This window comes from Chroicocephalus ridibundus, chromosome 23 (assembly GCF_963924245.1).
Source record: "Chroicocephalus ridibundus chromosome 23, bChrRid1.1, whole genome shotgun sequence".
Taxonomy (NCBI): Eukaryota; Metazoa; Chordata; class Aves; order Charadriiformes; family Laridae; genus Chroicocephalus; species Chroicocephalus ridibundus.
Window position 1 is genome coordinate 1,183,742 of NC_086306.1, and position 18,171 is coordinate 1,201,912.

At 48.7% G+C, this 18,171-nt stretch overlaps 1 protein-coding gene across 2 annotated transcripts in view; it reads right to left on the reverse strand.

Annotated features, from left to right (window-relative positions):
- Window positions 1-778: 778 nt before the first annotated feature.
- ANTXR1 (ANTXR cell adhesion molecule 1) overlaps window positions 779-18,171 on the reverse strand; it is a 116,019-nt gene continuing 98,626 nt past the window's right edge. Inside the window, exons 18-19 of one of the 2 annotated variants that reach the window (XR_010074013.1) lie at window positions 4,224-5,168; window positions 779-3,691 (exon numbers count right to left, since the gene is read on the reverse strand). Coding sequence is in view for 1 of the 2 variants with exons in the window: in XM_063358715.1 (XP_063214785.1) it covers window positions 4,896-5,168 (273 nt within the window). In the remaining variant the exon portion in view is untranslated. Of the gene's footprint in view, window positions 5,169-18,171 lie in introns of both variants that reach the window. The other variant, XM_063358715.1, reaches the window with a different exon arrangement.

An 18,171-nucleotide genomic window follows, 5' to 3' on the forward strand; every position in this document is an offset into this window, starting at 1 on the left:
CTACGCTGGCTCTTCTGTGCAAACGCGTGCCCTGAAGGACCCAGAGCTCCCACCACAGGTTCGCATCAGCTCTCCTGAGTTTGGGCTACGCTGAGGTTTAACTTTCCTCACGGGTTTTTTTTCCCCCATCCCCTTCTGCAAAAAGCACCTACGTTTTTCTGTGATAGTTTTTAAAAAGCACCTTTTGTCCGAGCAAGAGAGCAGGATGCGTTGAGTACCGTGGCTTCCTTCTTTGCATTTAGAATCATAGAATCGTTAGGGTTGGAAGGGACCCTAAAGCTCATCTAGTTCCAACCCCCCTGCCACGGGCAGGGACACCTCCCGCTAGATCAGGTTGCTCAGAGCCCCATCCAGCCTGGCCTTGAACCCCTCCAGGGATGGGGCTTCCACCACCTCTCTGGGCAACCTGTTCCAGTGTCTCACCACCCTCATGGTGAAGAACTTCTTCCCAATGTCCAGCCTGAATCGACCCACCTCTAGTTTACAAGTTTGGTTTAAATAAAATGCAGCAAGAAAAATCCCGACTGGGCCTAGACGCGCAAGGCTGGACGTGCTGAGGAAACGGCTGGCTCGTGTTTTCAGAGGAAGTCGAAAAGCCCGGGCTTGCAGGCTGTGCTGAATGAAATATGCTTTTGTGTCAGGGCTGTCGGGAAGAAAATTACCAAGTCTGAGTTCTCCAGGATGCCGGAAAGACAGTTTTATCAGGAAACTTGTTGCCCAGGATTCTCCTGCCTCCGACTTCGTTGTGCCTCGTCAATGAATCTTACGGAGCCCGACACAAATTTGTGTAGTTCTTTAATAATAACATCAAGGTCAGCAAGAGTAATGACTGAATTTAACAAATGACACATGCAACAAACAGAGGGAGTAAAACATCATTGCACAGCACTGGCTGAACTCACAAAACGTAATTCAACATCAAAACAGAAGGCTCGTTTCTTTTCCTTTGCTGCATCAGCACCACCCGTAAGGCGATGTTACCGACCGGCTCCCCTCGGATCCTGCCAGAGCTCTCCGAAGCCAGACGCTCCCCCCTTCCCCAAAATAAACAGTGACAGAAGATGCCTTCACACACCAAAGAGAAGAGAGAGAATTCGGATGACCGCAAAGTCCATGTGGGTGAACACTTCAAAATACAGCCAGCAACAATTTGTAACATTAGCAATTAAAAAAAAATAAAAATAAAATCGGGATGGTTGTCAAATGCAGCTGCTTGGTCCTTTAAGGCTGCGAGACACGCCGACAGAAAGTTTTGCACGAATGAAAAACAACGGGAGTAATCAAGTGACCTATTCCGAGCAAATGAAACGACCGTTTCTCTAACGCCATCAGACACCTCTCTGTTGCTGTTTAGACCAGCCTACGCAGGAGCACGTGCAAGCAGTGAACAGTGAGACCCGCCGAAGCCCTTAGGAAGGGCAGCGCAGATGTAGTGCCACCCGACTCCTTCTGATCGATAGCGAGTGTTTACGTCAAAATTGGCTAGTGTGGATCGATAGCCTGTGTAATGTGTTCCTAGGAAAGTTGTATAGACAGAGGATACATAGGGTACCATACATCAGTATATGGTACACCAGCTAATTCAACCTCATTTACATAGCATTAATTGTCAGGGGAAGCCGATTTAACTTCAGGACCGAATTTTCACTCTTGGTTGCCTTATGTTGAGTTCCTAAATTAATCTTTAGGGGTCGGCATAAAAGGCGTATGATTTCCAAAAGCATGTGCGCTACTTTTGGGAAGCCATTTTAGCAACCACACGTGGGTTGAGCCTAAATCCAAGACCGGGTACAAAATCTGTCACCAAACCCGCTCTCGTTCCGCTGAGAACGTTAGGACGGGCCCAGCAAAGCCGGCGCCCTGGCAGCAGCAGGGCTGTTCTGCTTCGGCAGCCGCTGCGTTTGTCTCTCCCCGCTGCGCCCTGGCCGCATCCCACTCGGATCGACGCGCGAAACTCTTTGCTAATGGATGGAGGGAGCGCGTAGCTCCAGTGCTCCAATTAATGCTATGTGAAATAGGTGTTCGTCACTACAGGAAATATTTGTACATTTATAAAAAAGCAATACAACCATAAAGAAAACAAATACAACAAGCACAGCTTGATACGATAACATGCCATGAAATGTCATTGGCTTTATAATAATTTACTACAACTTGAAAACTGTTCTTTTATCCACAATGGATAGGAAATGCTTCCATCTAACATATGGTAAGCATGCAGTAACAATATGTACAACAAAAAATTTGGAGTTTGTTTTTTATCCCTAAACTGGATGATTTCATAGGGGAGATTTAAAAATTATATTTTTCTAGCCTGATCTAGGTTTTATGTTGCTTCTTCAATACCGTAGGGATTTTTTTTCCCCTTAGTTTGGGGAGAAAGAAAATTTCTATGTACATCTGCAAGAAGTTAGTTTTAGTCACGGAGTATACACTGCTTTTATTTTTTCCCCAGCAGTAGGTTTAGATTTATTGGTTAATTGACACTCATAAAAAAAAAAAATTCTCAATGCCGTATTGTTGAAAATCAGTTTCCTTTCCAAATGTTTTTTGAAATACTGAGGATTTCAGTATTTCAAGAGAAATACCTATTGATCCTGTATTACACTATTCCCAGTTTTTACATCGTTCATCATGAAACCAAATCAAACAGCTCCTTAAGTAGATCCCATCCATCACAAGAGGGAGTCCAACCAAACTTGTGCCAGGGCGTTAAAAGCTTCCCGCTCCCCCCTGCCGATCACAAAGTCCTCGTCTCGCACTAACCATGGCCTGTAGCTGATACAATCTGACGCAGCGAGTCGCAGAACTGTTGGGTTTGCTCCTAATTGGGGGACTGCTCTGTGCTGCCCGCAGACAAAACAGTGTTGTGGGGGAAAGAATCGGCCCTTTCACCGAACAGCCGGCCCCGGCTGTAGATGGGGTCCGCAGGCCCACTGTGGCTGGTGCGTTTCTCTCACCTAACAGATGACGCGCTGGCCTGGCGGTGGGCAAGGCTGGTGGAGGACAGCTGGACTGACTCCGAGTCCCATGGTAAGGGTTCATTCACAAATGTCCTTACCAAAAGGCCCCCGGGTCGAGTCTCCACTGAGTCTTTTTGGCCTGTTCCCTTTCCTCCTTGCGCATTTTTTTTTTCTTTTTCCCTTTTTCTTTTTTTTTGCTAGAAAAGCTAGAGTTAGTATTTCCAACAGCACTGAAGGACGTGCTTGGCAAAGCATTTCTTTACCTGGTAAAAAATTACACGATTATGATAACCCTTAGATAGTCATAGATCTGCAGCTACAAAGATGGTTTACCTTGTACGACTTCGCAATTTCCAGAGAGAGAGTCGTTTTGTGAGAACTGATCCTGACAGTGAATTAGAGAGCCAGAGGTTTGCCCGACGCGCTGAGGGATCTCACCTATCCCCAGCGCTGTGTTGCGAAGGCGGGTGCTCAGAAGGTTTGCTAGAGGATAAAATGTGTGCGTATGCAATACCGTGGAATATGGTGGGGGTTCCATGAAGGCGAGGAGAAAGCATGGAGAAATGCAGCCAGTGCATTTCTTGGAAGACTGATTCCCATCTTGCATGTCCGGTGCGTAGGTTTTTGCCTTAGTCAACAACTGCTAACAGCAGTGATGTTGTTGAGAGCTGACAAGAGTGAGTAAGTACGCTGGCTCTTCTTCACTACAGTTTGGAAGGCATCTGCTACTTATTCAGGAAAGGAAAACAAAAAATAAACATCCACGTGGAAACATTTCTAGGGCAAAAGAATGCAATTTACAGAAAAAACAGAAATGCATCAGTGGTAACCGTTTCAAACTGACAATAACAAGGAGCCCAAGCAGACTGGATTTAGAGAACTTGACACACCTAACCTCCTGTTTATATTCAGAAATGTTCCTTTTAAAATGGAAAGCAGCATTAAATTACACTGCCGAACTGCAGAGCTGTTAACTAGTCTAGGACATAATTAGCCTAAATTGAATGTAAAGACTCTTCTGTCAACCATGCCTTTCCCAGATTCCTTTGCTCAATTTTGATGAACTCCCGTGTCCCACTGGGAGCGCTGCAGGCTGACCTGTCATCGATTATTCCTCGTCCTCGGGAGGTGGGGTCAAAGCCTTGTGACATACTTCCTGGTTTATTTTTCCGCGTAATTCACTTCCCTAGTGGCACTCCATTTTCATTCACCTGCACTTCCACAGACCAACATACACAAATCCAGACACCAGAGACCTACCCCTTCTCCATTCTGGACCCTCCGAGATGACAATACCTTCCCTTCTCCAATTCACGGTCCATGGGAACAGCTGCCCGTCATCAATTCTTTTCAGATTTACCAGGGTTTCTGTACTCGCAGACCTGCTGTTGTCATTATTTGCTTGGCCGCTGGCGCGTGAGTGAGATGTGATCAGCTTTCTGTCATACCTTGAGTCTTGTACCATGACGTTTGTGCAGTTGTCTCCAGGTAGTTAGCTGGGATGCCTGCACTTGGAAGAGTCTTTTGCAGTCCTTCCCTGGGGAGAATTGCCTTTCTGGAGAGCTTACTCTAGTTATTCATTCCTTTTTTTTGCAATGTATCCTGGAATCACCGCGGTAAGGCACAGGGAAGTGTCGGGGACAACGAGTGGGGAGACCCTTGCTGAAACGGAGCTCAAGTGATTCGCCTTGTTCTGCAGTCTCTTGGCTTTTCTTGCTTCGAGAGTTTGGTGGCACTGATGCACAAGGGATTTTAAAAATAAAAGAAAATGAAAGGAGAGAGACGACTACAAAGTCGTTCGTTCTGTTGTCACCCATTTCAAAAACGGTCCGGCTTCCTCTAGTCCCCCCCCCACCCCCCCAGGAAGATGGATGTGGTACAGTACTGCTGAAAAAGCCTCTTGAATGCTTGTAGAAGAGCAAGGCCAACCCCCTAGACTGCTGGGCGAGGCGGGGGCCGAGATGGAGGGGGGGCCCGGTTGGGTGGTGGGGCTTGGGGTGGTGGGGGGAGCGGGGGGAGCGTGGAAGACGGGGATGGGGTGTGGGGTGTGGGCGAGCTGGGGGGAGGGGGGGTATAGATCGGGGCTGGGGGCGGGGGGGTGTAGATGGGCGCTGGAGGTGGAGATGACGGCGGGTACGCGTTGTTGAGCGGGTATTTGGGTGGGGCCTCCGTGTTCTTCACCCTGGTGAAATTGATGCAACGTCCCTAAAACAAAGGAGAATAAAGAGGAAAAGCAGGGTTACGGACTGAGGCAACGGCATCGCGGCTGAGATACCTTCCTGGCTGTGTGCAATTCTGACACCAGTTTAAGTATTCCTGGGCACGGTGCTGCGTTCCCTCTCTTTCTCTGAGATGGGTGTTATAAGAGTAAGTCCGGTGCCGAGCAACCAAGAGGTTTAACCCCAACAACAGCTTTTGTAGTGAAGGAGGATGAAACCCCCTCGTGCTGTTTTCTGACTCCAGGATCTTTAAGCAGAGCATCAAGTACATCAAGTCATACTGAAGCTGCAAGAGCTGGCAAGAGCCGTCCCTATTCTTCGGAACGGGGGTCTGAGCCAGCGCACGGCCCGGGGTCCCTGCCTCTTCCCAGACCTCAGTCCTGAACTTCCAACAGCATGAAATCTGGGCTGTGCACCTTTGGAGCCGTTCTCTCCTTCAAATACCTGGCTTTTGTGTCCTACTTCTAATCATTTACCAACCAGGCAAAAGGGAAGACTTGTTTCACTTAAGACAGTTTCTTGCTCAGAATTTTTCCTGAAATTAGGATGTCTTGATATCCTAGTGCTCGTGAGAAGCCAATAAACTGCTTTTCTCACTCTTTGGTGCTAAGCTACAGTTTGTTGTACATTTTTAAACAAAACCTTTGCCCTCTGAGATGTTTTTTGGTTTTATTTTTTCTCCTAAGTTCCACCTGCAAAAGATCCCACTGTAAATACTCAAATGTCAGAATCAGCACTATTGTATTATGGATTCATTCTTTTAGGTATGAAATCATCCAAAAAGGCACTAGAGGATTTCCGAGTCCATACTTTGTTTTCGGATTTGTGAGCGTGAGCTTATTTTCTGTTTTCTTCTTTCCTCTCCCTAAGTAAATGTTTTTCCTGGTGAAAAGATGCCAAATGGAGCACTGAGCCCATGCAGGCGGGGGGAGATCTGTTGGGGCAGCAGCATCAGTCATTTGGAATCCTGTGCGCGGCTCTGTATCTTATCCCTGCTGTAGCCCAAACGCTCTGCAGAAGACGGACCCAAAGTGAAGTAAGGGAGATGCTGGGAGAAAGGCAGAAGGGTGCTGGCCAAGGATCTGACAGGGATGAGGGGAGCTGGCGTGGAAGGGGCTGACACGTAAAGAGAGACAGACAGCTCCTCTCCGAGAGGGCTGCCAATTCTATCATCATGCTCTGTGGATGTGAAGAAACATCTGTCTGAGTCTGAGCCGTTCAGCAAAGGAAAGTGGATTCCTTGCTGAAGTGATGAAGCATGCAGAGCAGCCCACAGCTGAGCGCAGGCTGTCTTGTGCAAGCAAAGGTCGTTTAAGGAAAACAAAGATTTCACAGTGCCGTGAACCGCATCAAGTTCGAGATGAGAGCATCACCTCAGGGCTGCTCTGAGCACGGCGGCAGCTGAACCCTCTCTGCGTGGCTCAGCCCTGGCCTTCTGTCAGCAGGAAGAACCCCTGGCTTCAACTCAGATTCTCCTCGAGGAATCGGGCTCTGGGGCAGAGCAGAGACCCACGGAATGGTCATGAATACGCCCGTGGCAATGCCCGTCCCGGAGGATGAGTGCTCTCTCAGCTAAGGCTTGTCCTCACAGCACGACAACACAGAGGGGAAAAGGGAGGAGAGGCTCCACCGCTGCTCCATACGCGGCGCTCCCATTAGCACCTGCGCAGCGGGGACACGCTCTCCGTCCCTTGCATAGGACAAAATGCCCGTACAAATTGAAGTGTCAGAGTGGGCAAAGCCCCTCCGCAGCATCCCAGCCTCTCTGGCGCTGGCCAAAAAGGGGCACCATCTGCTAGGCAGAGGACAGCCCGTAACAGGCACACAGCCGTCTCACCTCAGCGCGTGCCTGGTTCTGTTTGCTCTTTGTGGGCTGGTGTCTCTGCTTTAATGTCATTTTAATGCACTTCGCCGTGATTTTAAGTGAATAGTGTGGGCAGGCCTGCTGAGTGAGTGAAAGCCTGAACCCAAGATTAACCAATTCTATTCAGAAAAAAAAACCCATGAGAATGTTTTCCTTGTTCTAGTTCCACATCTCCTGCAATGCAACTTTAGTAGTTCCAGACTATTACTTGCACTAGCTTCGTTTTCTTTATTTACGTTGAGAATAAAGTAAAGCCAAACAAAAAGCAGCAGTCCAGGAATCCCAGCCAGAGAACAAAAAGTTGCAATTGTTTTTGTGTGGAGAGATACTCAGTCTGGAAGCTACAGGGGTGAGGTTATGGTGCTGCTGATCCAAATGGAACTGAGCACCACCCTAAGAACATTCAAGAGGATGCGGTGAGGCTCAGAAATCTTTGGGTTTGGGGCCGGGGCAGGGCTGGAGGACTGAAAGCCATCTCGTATTCACGGCAATGCCCAAGGCATGGTCCAAAATGATAAGAGAGTATGTCCTGTGCATCCTCTGCACTGGCAAAGATTTGACTTCTCATTGATGAAAACTGGCTTGGACAGAGCAGCAGAGCCACACCAACCTACAGCTACCCGATGTTTACGCTAGTATTTGTAGTTAGCTACCACCTCGTGTCCACAAACTACTGCTTATTCTTTTTCTCCAGTAATAGGGTTGCTTTGAAATCAAAGAGCTCTTTTTTTTTTTTTCAAACATGATTAAATCTCCACTGTCCTTGATAACCGTGCTTTAACACGGTCGTGTTGGCCATGCAGTCTGGTTTGAACCAGTAGTCGGACTGGAGTCTGAGCATAAGCCACTCAGACGCAGAACCAGAGAACAGACAGCGTGGGAGTGCAGACACGAGAGGCAGACTTGGCCCAGCGCTGGCACAGCATGGAGCTGTACCCATCCCATACCTCTTCCCGTCCTCCTGTGCATTATGCTGGAGTTCAAATCTTCTTCCCCTTACAGCCTCACCTCTGTGCCTGGGAAGATCATGGAACGGATCCTCCTAGAAGCTATGCTAAGGCACATGGAAGACAGGGAGGTGATTCGAGACAGCCAGCATAGCTTTACTAAGGACAAGTCCTGCTGACCAACCTAGTGGCTTTCTACAATGGAGTGATGACACCAGTGGATAAGGGAAGAGCAACGGATATCATCTATCTGGACTTCTGCAAGGCCTTTGACACGGTCCCCCACAATATCCTTCCCTCTAAGTTGGAGAGATACGGATTTGATGGGTGGACTGTTCAGTGGATAAGGAACTGGCTGGATGAGGGTAGCGGTCAATGGCTCGATGTCGAGATGGAGAGGGGTGACAAGTGGTGTCCCTCAGGGATCTGTACGGGGACCAGTGCTGTTCAATGTCTTCATCAATGATTTAGACAGTGGGATCAAATGCACCCTCAACAAGTTTGCCAAGGACACCAAGCTGAGTGGTGCAGTCAACATGCCAGAAGGATGGGATGTCATCCAGAGGGGCCTGGACAAGCTAGAGAGGTGGGCCTGTGCAAACTTCATGAAGTTCAACAAGGCCAAGTGCAAGGTCCTGCACTAGCGTTTGGACAATCCTCGTTATCAATACAGGCTGGGGGATGAGGTGATAGAGAGCAGCCCTGCGGAAAAGGACTTGGGGGTACTGGTGGGTGAAAAGCAGGATATGCACCAACAATGTTCACTTGCAGCCCAGAAGGCCAACGGCATCCTGGGCTGCATCAAAAGAACCGTGGCCAGCAGATCCAGAGAGGGGATTCTGCCCCCTCTACTCTGCTCTTGTGAGACCCCACCTGGAGCACTGTGTCCAGCTCTGGAGCCCTCACCACAAGAAGGACATGGGCCTGTTGGAGCAGGGCCAGCGGAGGGCCACGAAGATGATCCGAGGGCTGGAGTCCCTCTGCTGTGAGGACAGACTGAGAGAGTTGGGGGGGTTCAGCCTGGAGAAGAGAAGGCTCCGGGGAGACCTTAGAGCCCCTTCCAGTCCCTAAAGGGGGCCTACAAGAAAGCTGGGGAGGGGCTGTTTGCAAGGGCATGCAGTGACAGGACAAGGGGCAGTGGTTTAAACTAGAGCAGGGCAGGTTTAGATGAGACATTGGGAAGAAGTTCTTTCCACTGAGGGTGGTGAGACACTGGCCCAGGTTGCCCAGAGAGGGGGTGGAGGCCCCATCCCTGGAGACATTCAAGGCCAGGCTGGATGAGGCTCTGAGCAACCTGATCTAGTTGAAGATGTCCCTGCTCACTGCAGGGGGGTTGGACTAGATGGTGTTTAGAGGTCCCTTCCAAGCCAACACATTCTATGATCCTGTGGTTCTATGATAAAACAGGACAGAGTGTGCCTTTTTCTCAGCTCGAGCGTGCTGTCCCCTGCCTCCTGCTGTTTCCTTCGCTGCCTGGGTCAGCTGCTCTGCAGTGAATTGACAGTGACCTGTTTGGCAACACTTTCCACTACTGTGCATTGGGTAATTCTGCGGGGCATCCAACATGCGTGAAGGGCAGATACACCGTTCAGGCTTTCTCCTCCTTTCACGTGAACTGACAGACCAAGGGAATTCTTGTGTTCCATTGCTTGACATTTCTCTCACCCATGCAGATGGGGAGGGATAATGCCAGAGAGGAGTTTTCAGTCCAAATGGACTGAAATGGACTTTGGCAGCTATGCTGCCTCCGAGGAGATGGAGAAGCCAACATCTCCTAGGGGAGGAGGAGTGTCAGATTGAATGACAAGGAGATATCCAGGAAACAAATTACTATGCCATTGCACAGGAGAGGCAGAAAATGTGTACTAGTGCCCTGGGTAGACATGCAGAGCAGACCCAGGAGGATGAGAGCTACTTTAACCAAAATGCTGGATGTTAGACAGGGCTCTCAACTTGTATGTAGCAGTACGGTAAGAGACGCAGAAGCGCAGAGGTTGTGCTAGCCAGAGTGTGGCCACAAGCAAGTAATCCTACTGCTCCGGAAGACCCAGCTTTCTCTGAAATGCATGGCAAGAGATGTGTTTTCCCACCTGCACTTACCAGAAGGGGGCCCTGATTCACAGCTGGGCTTTGTACCATGCAATTGTGATAGAAAAATAAAACATCAGCATCACTGGCCTACTCCATGGTTCAGTGCTGTTTTATCTGGAAAACTGTCTGGATGAAGGTCAGGCTGGCTGGCTAATCCCCCATCCACTCAAGCTGTTACGGGGCTCTCCATTGCCAGCACAGTTCAGCTCAGCCCACAGGTAACGGGGGCTGATGTGAGCAGTAACAGACCCTCTAAAGAAATGGGCCCAAATGCCTTGTTCAGCCTTGGCATCTGGATGCAAAACCAGCGTGAACGTCTGAGGTACTACAGGTAAGAGGAGTGCAGGATCATCTCTCTACCACCAGTGCAAACATAAGGACCTTCACATGACTGTGATTTTAGAAGGGCCTCAATGGCCACCAGATAGCAGCCCCTCTTGGCTACCCGCCAAGGTTTATCACCACATTTAGGTGTCCAAATTTAGATAGGGTGGATGTGGAAGATGGTGGCAGAACATCCAGAAGCTGGCAGGCAATGAACCCATTTCCACTAAACGCTACTTTGGACCCTTAAACGGAAGTCACATTTCATCCCAGGGGGGAAAAAAAAAAACCCTCCTTAACTAGATTATACCACAACTGTGAGAATAAGAGGAGTCAATTCTATTAGTCTTTCTCGCAGGGAGACAGTAGTTGGAGATACAGAACGTCTGAACGTAGGGAACAGGCTGTATATTAAAAGGCTGCTGTGTTGAACGCCTTGGCTAGGTTTTATTTCCCTTTCTGCAGCCACAACGCTTCAGGGGGGAGAGTCACAGCTGTGCCTCAGAAGAGACAATTGAAGCAATATGGAGACATTAGATCTGAAATTTAGCGGAATCAGCAAAATCAGTGAGGGCAATTCACTCTCACATCTGATGTTGTTTTTCCAGAGTACGGCTCGCAGGCATGTGCATAATGAATTCTACTTGGAGCGGCCTTGGCCTTGCTCTTTCACCTTCAACAGCTAATTGTCTCAGGGCTGAAGGCAGGCAGCGCTGCCTTTAGGACAAGAAAGCGCTCAGCCGCGGGAGGCTCGTCTCCTCTGACCACGGTCTCGCCCTGCGAGCTCTTTGCATGTGGGGTGCCGTAGGGTTGTGCACTTGATCCGAGCTTTTCCTTTTGCTCTTCACATCGGGTTGAGTGAGGAGCGCTGCCAGGATCGAAGGCAAAGGGTGGGACGTGGGGTGACGGGGACATGGGGCTACTGAGGCTGTAGCACAGGGGGTGGTTGCTGAGCATTCAAAAGAGCCGGCTGGGGCAGTTGTGTCTTGGACACAGATCTGGCAAGCAGAGGCACAAGGAGCGGCAGATGCCTCAGCCAAGCTGTGGCATTTCCTGGGAACTCCACAGCCTTGTCCAAACTGCTTCCCACCTCCTCCCGCCTCTCCGCTTTTATCTGAGTCTGGAAACTAACTGGGAGAGGGACCGTCACTTAGAGCCCAGTGCACAATGACCTGTGCACACCTCTACCTGCCCAGAGACTCTGACCGGGATTCGGCAGGTTGAATCCAGCTGCGGGGAGGACGGACCTTTCTCCGGGGACGTGGCAGTGTTTCTTTTTTCTCTAACCAGCTAGCTCTCCAACCTCCATCCCAGCAGGACTGAAACTAGGAGGAAGCTTTGGGTTTTTGTTTCATTTCAACCCTGCTCTCTGTGGCTCCGGCTGTTCAGGGTAGGGCTCACGCGGGGCACAGAGGAAAGGTGATTTAGGATAGGGAAGCCAGTCCCAGAGCAGCGCCATTCCCTCCCTAGCAGAGGAAGATGGAGCACATTTTTCTGAAGCGGAGATGAAAAATGTTTCTGTTTCTCTTGGTTTCCTATCAAGCTGGAATTAATGCCTGGAAAAATATCAACACTTTAAGATCATAAAACACTGGGACTGGCTTTGGAGCTCCTGGGTTTAAAAAGACACACCGGAAAAGATATGATCCTTAATGTTGTTTTGTATGGGTCATTAGTAATTCAAACTTTCCATAAACAATATCCTGGTTTACCCTGTTGTTATGAGAAAGAGGAGAGCGAAATAAAAAGAAATACAGAAATAAAGAGAAGAGAAAGAGAAAGAAGGAGAAAAAGGAAAAGGAAGGGAGAGGGGAGTTAAAAAAAAAAAGAAATGTAAAAATTATCCTGGGATTTGATACCTGATTCTGAATCAAGTATGCACAAAAACTTGTAGGAGATACTGGCCAAATGAGTAACAGGCAAACATTAAATATATGTGGGAGTTACCACGAGTCTCTGCAAAGAGATGATTTACTAAACTGCAGCTACTTTAAAAGCAAAGCACATACAGGGATGAGAGAAACTAACGCTACATTCTCCAAGCCAACCCCTCCCTACCACGGATCCCGGGTGCTTGATTTGAATTCAGTCCAGGCATAAAACTCACGCAAACATCTGTGAAGGTGATGAGTGGGGAGAGGAGAAGAAACACAGAGCAGAGAGTCCCAGTGGATCTGATAGCAGCTCCGAGCCCCCGAGGGAGAGGAAGGCGGTAAGCCGAGGTTTGCCTGTCCACAGCCTGCAAGAGCCAAATGGCACAGACAGCTCATGCCGCCTCTCCTGCGGCTACAGAGAAAAATTGCCCGTAGCCAACATGGTGTGGAGCCCCTCTTGTCAAAGTGGCCTTTGCATAGGGTACTTTACAAAACCTCTCTCCAAAAATGCTTCCCTTTGTGCCTGGACAAAGGTGATACTGGGAAAAAAACAGGGTGAGAATAATCCAAATTGGCTTCCCAGCAACATTTTATCATTCAGGAAACAGCATCGGCCGGGGAGCTCTTGGGTTCCCAGGGGGTTTTGCTGCTCTGAACCCCCGCCAAGATAACCCCCATGATACCAGGCAGCTTCTGCCACGTGCTAGGATTCCACGAGCTTGAAATATTCCTGCTTGCATGACCTGAGCTGGCAGCGTGCTGCCTTTTAAATCACACTAGGGTGTCTGGAGACAGTTTTAGGAAACTGTTAACTAGCTTCTGGGCTTTGTTAGCCAGCCCCTCTCAGTGAGATCAGCCTGTGCAGAGTATTCCTGGTGATGCCAGGAAACACTGCCTCCTGCAGCAAGCACACTAATTATACGGCTACCTCTGTAGCTGTTAGTCACCAGACAACTATTAAAACTGTCTCATTTCGTGATAAAACATCACCGCAACAAAACCATTCCCATCTGTGTCTCATTACTAAATATGGAGCCTAGAACTCAGTGTTGGTCATAAAACCTACTATTCCCAAGGCATTCCTGCCACCTTGGCAACTCAATAAATAAGAAATTGGAGGCTTGACCTATTTTCTCCCAAATTTAAGAGAAAGACTTCCATTGATAAGATCATCACTCCAACAGTGTTCTAATAACCTGGTCTCTTATTGCGGAGGCAGCAATGAAAACTAGGGACTGTTATGGTCCTTAGAAGACCTTGTGAAGGTACTACAGAGTTATAAAGTTTGGAGCAAAATCCAGAGTTTTCTGTCAGGTCTCAGTACTACACACCATGCTAGATTTGGCTTTCTAACTCCCAGGAACAGGGTGGTTTCAAATTGGTGTTTCCTTCTGAAGGCAGCAAGGAGGTGGGATCTACCCCAAACGAGAACAGCACGCACATTATCAAACCTAGCGACAAGTGATCTTACCCACAGACACCGAACTCCAATTACATCGGAAGCCGTTTCCCACTCTGCAGACAAGCCGCCTGTCGAAACTCAGAAGGAAAAAAGAAGCAGAAAAACCGCCTAACTGCCTTTGATGCCTCAATATGGTTTGGTCTATTCAGATATTAAAGCAATGGTCTGTATTTGTATTTATGATCTTGTTCTGTTCATGTATACATTGAAGAACAGAGGGAACTCCTTTAAACATCACGACATGCTGCAATTTTTGCAGATCTTTCACAGAATTTGAAATAAGGAAGGGCTTATTTAGAGTATCGGCTCGGTCACGTTGGCTTATGACTAAAGCTTGCGTATACCTATGCATATAGCGCTGTGTGTCTGAGGGCCCCGCAGTACAAACAGTGGTTCTGCCAATTCAACCTCCAGTTGAAATCTTACTCATAAGCTTACTCATAACTTCTCGTCTGTGCCTGGCTCTTCAGCTGCCGCAACCCAGATAATACCCAGTGCTCTGCCAGCCTCTGGTTCTTGGTATCTGTAAGTACAGTATGCAGGACTGAACCAGCCGGGGAACCTCCTGAAAAGAAAACATTCAGTGCAAACTCCTACAAAAAGTGAAACAAGATGATACAGGCTTCCACCTTGCCAAATTTGAGTGTGGGAATGAGCTTAATAGCCTCAGCCTTTGGCTTGTGCCAGAGTTCAGGAGCGTGGCTCTTTCGGTGATGAGCGGGCATTTGTATGTCAGCAAACAGGCCTGATGACTTTTGCAGGAGCCAGTTTTGGCTTATTTACAGTGTAATGGGATGGGTGTCATTTCCAGGAAGATCTGGTCATTCTTCCCATTGTCTTTCTGGAAAGAGGTAGCTAGTCTTGGAGAGCTGCTGGGTGACACATCAAAGACGCTGCCTCACACAGGATTGTAATCTTTCATCTGGAGGTTGAATAACAAAACCTACTGGGTATGAGGAAAAGAGAGAAAAATTCAAATGAAAAATGAAACACATTCTTTTGGCAGCGATAACTGGAACAACTAATCAAGGATAGTGGTAAACATCCCTCTGGAGAGATAGAAAGAGCCTGCAGGATCTATTCTTCCAGAATCAGTGATCCGGGGAGGATCTCTCTGGGTGCAATTTGTCTTTGGGCAAACAAGACGGGGCACAGCTCAGGACAGGATCTTCCACGATGTGAACGTGAGAAGAACACAATTCAATGGCTGTTTTCACGTTACCTGACTCAGGAGAGCTACCCTGTGCAGGGCAGTGCTAACGGCTCGAGGAAACGGGAATTCCTGTCCGCTGAACATTGTCCTACCAATATTTAGTGAGAAATAATTCCCAACCCTGCAATCCCTGTTTGCTAGATTTGCTTCTGAGGCAGATCTCTGACCGTCAACGTTAAACGTTAACCTTGTAATTCTGTCTAGGGGAAATTTTGCCCTGGATCGAGATATGACTGGGACGCTCCCCTTCATGAGCTGGCTACCCCCTGCTTCACAACCAGTGGCCCGGCGGTCCGAGAGCCAGCTCTGTGCTTTGATTTTACAGTAAGGAGCAGTCGGCTTTGCAGTAGTGCTGGACGCTGATGAGCGGATCACCGGGCTTTTGGCTGCGGAGCTGTTAGTTCCAGGAAAAAGAGCTAATGTTTAGGTTAACTTTTCCATGGCTATTAATGGAAAACCACACAGCAAGGGTATGCGCGGAAAGGTTACAATTTTGTTCTCAAGCCCTGCAGCCTATCAACAGAAACCTGCTAGCTGAGACTTAACGATGGGTTAAACAATGGCTCTTTATTAGCTCCTGTGCGGTTTTGAGTCTGCAGAAAGAAGAGTCATCAAGCAAGTAGCGACAGAGCAACGTATAGGTGTGGGGGGCGTGACCGGGGAGCGCGCACCGCTGGCCTTATTCTCAGGTCTGAAAAGAGAATGCGGTCTCGCGTTTAAAGCAGGTGAATTCGGAATCGTATCTCCTGGTTTCTGTTTGTTTCAGGAGGAGGTTTCTATTCATGACACCGTGAGACAGCTCGGTGTGAAATCAGACAATTACCCTACGTCTGAATTTCCTCATCTCTAGAACAGACTCCTAATTCAAAATGAGAGAGGACTCGGGGCACTTTCCAGGATGATAGATTTTTCTCATGTGCTTTGTGATATTCACAGCTAATTACTAAAACCCAGCCTTCCCATATTACCATTCATCTTGGCTAATCTATAATGAAGCAGATTTCATGACTTTCACTGAAGTCACTGGAGGTTTGTGTGGCAGAATTTACTCCTCAGTATCCAATTATGAAGAAATAATTACGGCTTTGGGGACGGTTTCATTGGATTTGTGCACTCCAAGCAAAGGCCCAGGCTAACTGCCACATTCCTTCTGCATTCTTGATATAGCTCTAACAATGCAGCCTTAAGTTAAAAACCGTATTCCTGTGTGCCAGCAACACTTAATGGGCTTTACAGTTCCTCATGAACCTGCTAACAGCTGAGTTTATTGCAAGTGCGTAACGGCTGATGACCAGTCACCGGTACCAACACTGAAATAAACTGCCTTTGTGCTCCCCGCGGTCTGTAAGTTCCTGGTGGTATGGGGTGGGACGCAGGCCGTGATTTACCAAGAATAGACACCTGCTGCTTGTGGGGACATACAGGAAGGGGTTCTTTGTTACCTGTAGAGTATCGTGCTCCTCTTGGAGGGAGAACGGGCTTTGCTTATCCACTTGCCGTGGGCAAGGGGCGGCACACACGGCACAGTACCCACAGGCTTCGGTGGGACACCAGTCACAGCAGAGGCAGGAGGGAGAGCTGAAGCCCCGGCAGCAGAAGAGCATTGCGTAAAGCGGGACCAGGCCAGCGGGGGTTACATCAGCCACCCACACAGGGCGGCTGCTGCCCTGCCGTGCACCAGCGTGTCTCTTTATGGCTCTTCCGCAATACCACTTACGTGGTGGGAATCTGTATGCGTATTAACAGGAATGGCTCAGGAAGCTGGGCTCTGCGGCTGTTGGCACTTACACACCTTGATGCCAGGGATACCTGTTATGCTTCAACCCGTCTGCTGTGTGACACACTGGTGCGGCAGGAGCCTACCAACTGTCCCACTCCTACATCCACGGCGCCTTTGTCTTCACAACTTCCCTCCTAAATCTCCAATCTGACGCCGTTTGCTCTTTTTGCGCTTGGTGCAGGAGGTTTGCCCCGGGTCCTACAGGTACCACATGCTTTCACATCCAGGACGGGAGCCAGGGATTGAATTAAGCTGTAGTTTAAGTCATCCCTTTCAGTGCCTTCGACTACAGGTAAACGTCTGCCGGCGGTGCTTTTGTTTCTGGGTGACTTTGCATGCCTAACAAGTCCCTGAGGGCCCCCTGACCGCTGATGTAAGACCTAGGGTTCCCCTCACCAGTTCTCCGTGCAGATGGACCCAGACGCAGTCCAAATTTTTCAGCTGGGGCTGCTGCTTATTTTCAGGAATTTATTGCGATCCCACAGGAAACAATGACCTTGCTTTCCCATAAGGATAAGGAGAGTAAGTCCAGCCCACTGCTGGAAGCTGCATGAGGGAAACACAACACAAATGCAACATCAACATTCACTCAGCAAGAAACGTGCATGGGAGAGATGGGTTTTCCAGACATCTGCCAGAAGGTGCTTCGTCTCTGCATGAAAATCCTATTCTTTCTGTTATAGGAGTTTCACTTCCTGTGTTTTTACTGATTTCTAAGAACCTAAACACCTGCTGAAGAAATCTGCAATGTTTTCTGTGAGAATTTACATACCTAGATGTTTTTCTGCATCTGGTCTCCTGGGTTCTGCACTTCTACCCCCACGGCACAGCATTGCTATCATTGCACCGCCCCAGTAAGGGTTTTACTCCAATAGTTGTTTCAATTCACCCCACCGCTGCCGAACTACTCACTCCACGCAAAGGAAAGTCTGAACTCTGCCGTTGCACTGGCTTGTTTTGCCTTCTGCTCTTTAAAACAAACTAGGAACCCCTTTTATTTCTCAGCTAGTTATACCAAAGGCCGCCCTTTCCACGAGCCCCACGCAGGAATATCCTCTGCGCAGAGCGCTTGCCCAGTCCCTCGCTGCTCTGGAAATCTCAAGTCAACGCTTAAGCAGGTTAATTTCTTGCCTCAATGCAAATGACACTTCACAGTAAAGCTCAGCACTTGTGACGGTTTCAGAGCTGTACCAAAATCTGGACAAACGCCGTTTCATACTCAGAGGAGCAAAATACAGTTGTGTGCTTCGGGCCAGGGAGGATGGGAGGGGAAGAGGAACCAGAGCGCAAATACAAGCACCTGCCTTTGTATCAAGAGGGGAGGTGGTACCGAGTTAGATGGAGAAACCCACGTCGCCATCTCAGTGCTTGCACCCAGACATCTGTCCTCTGGCAAACAAAAATACTTTCCGCAAGTTTTGCGCGGTTAGACGC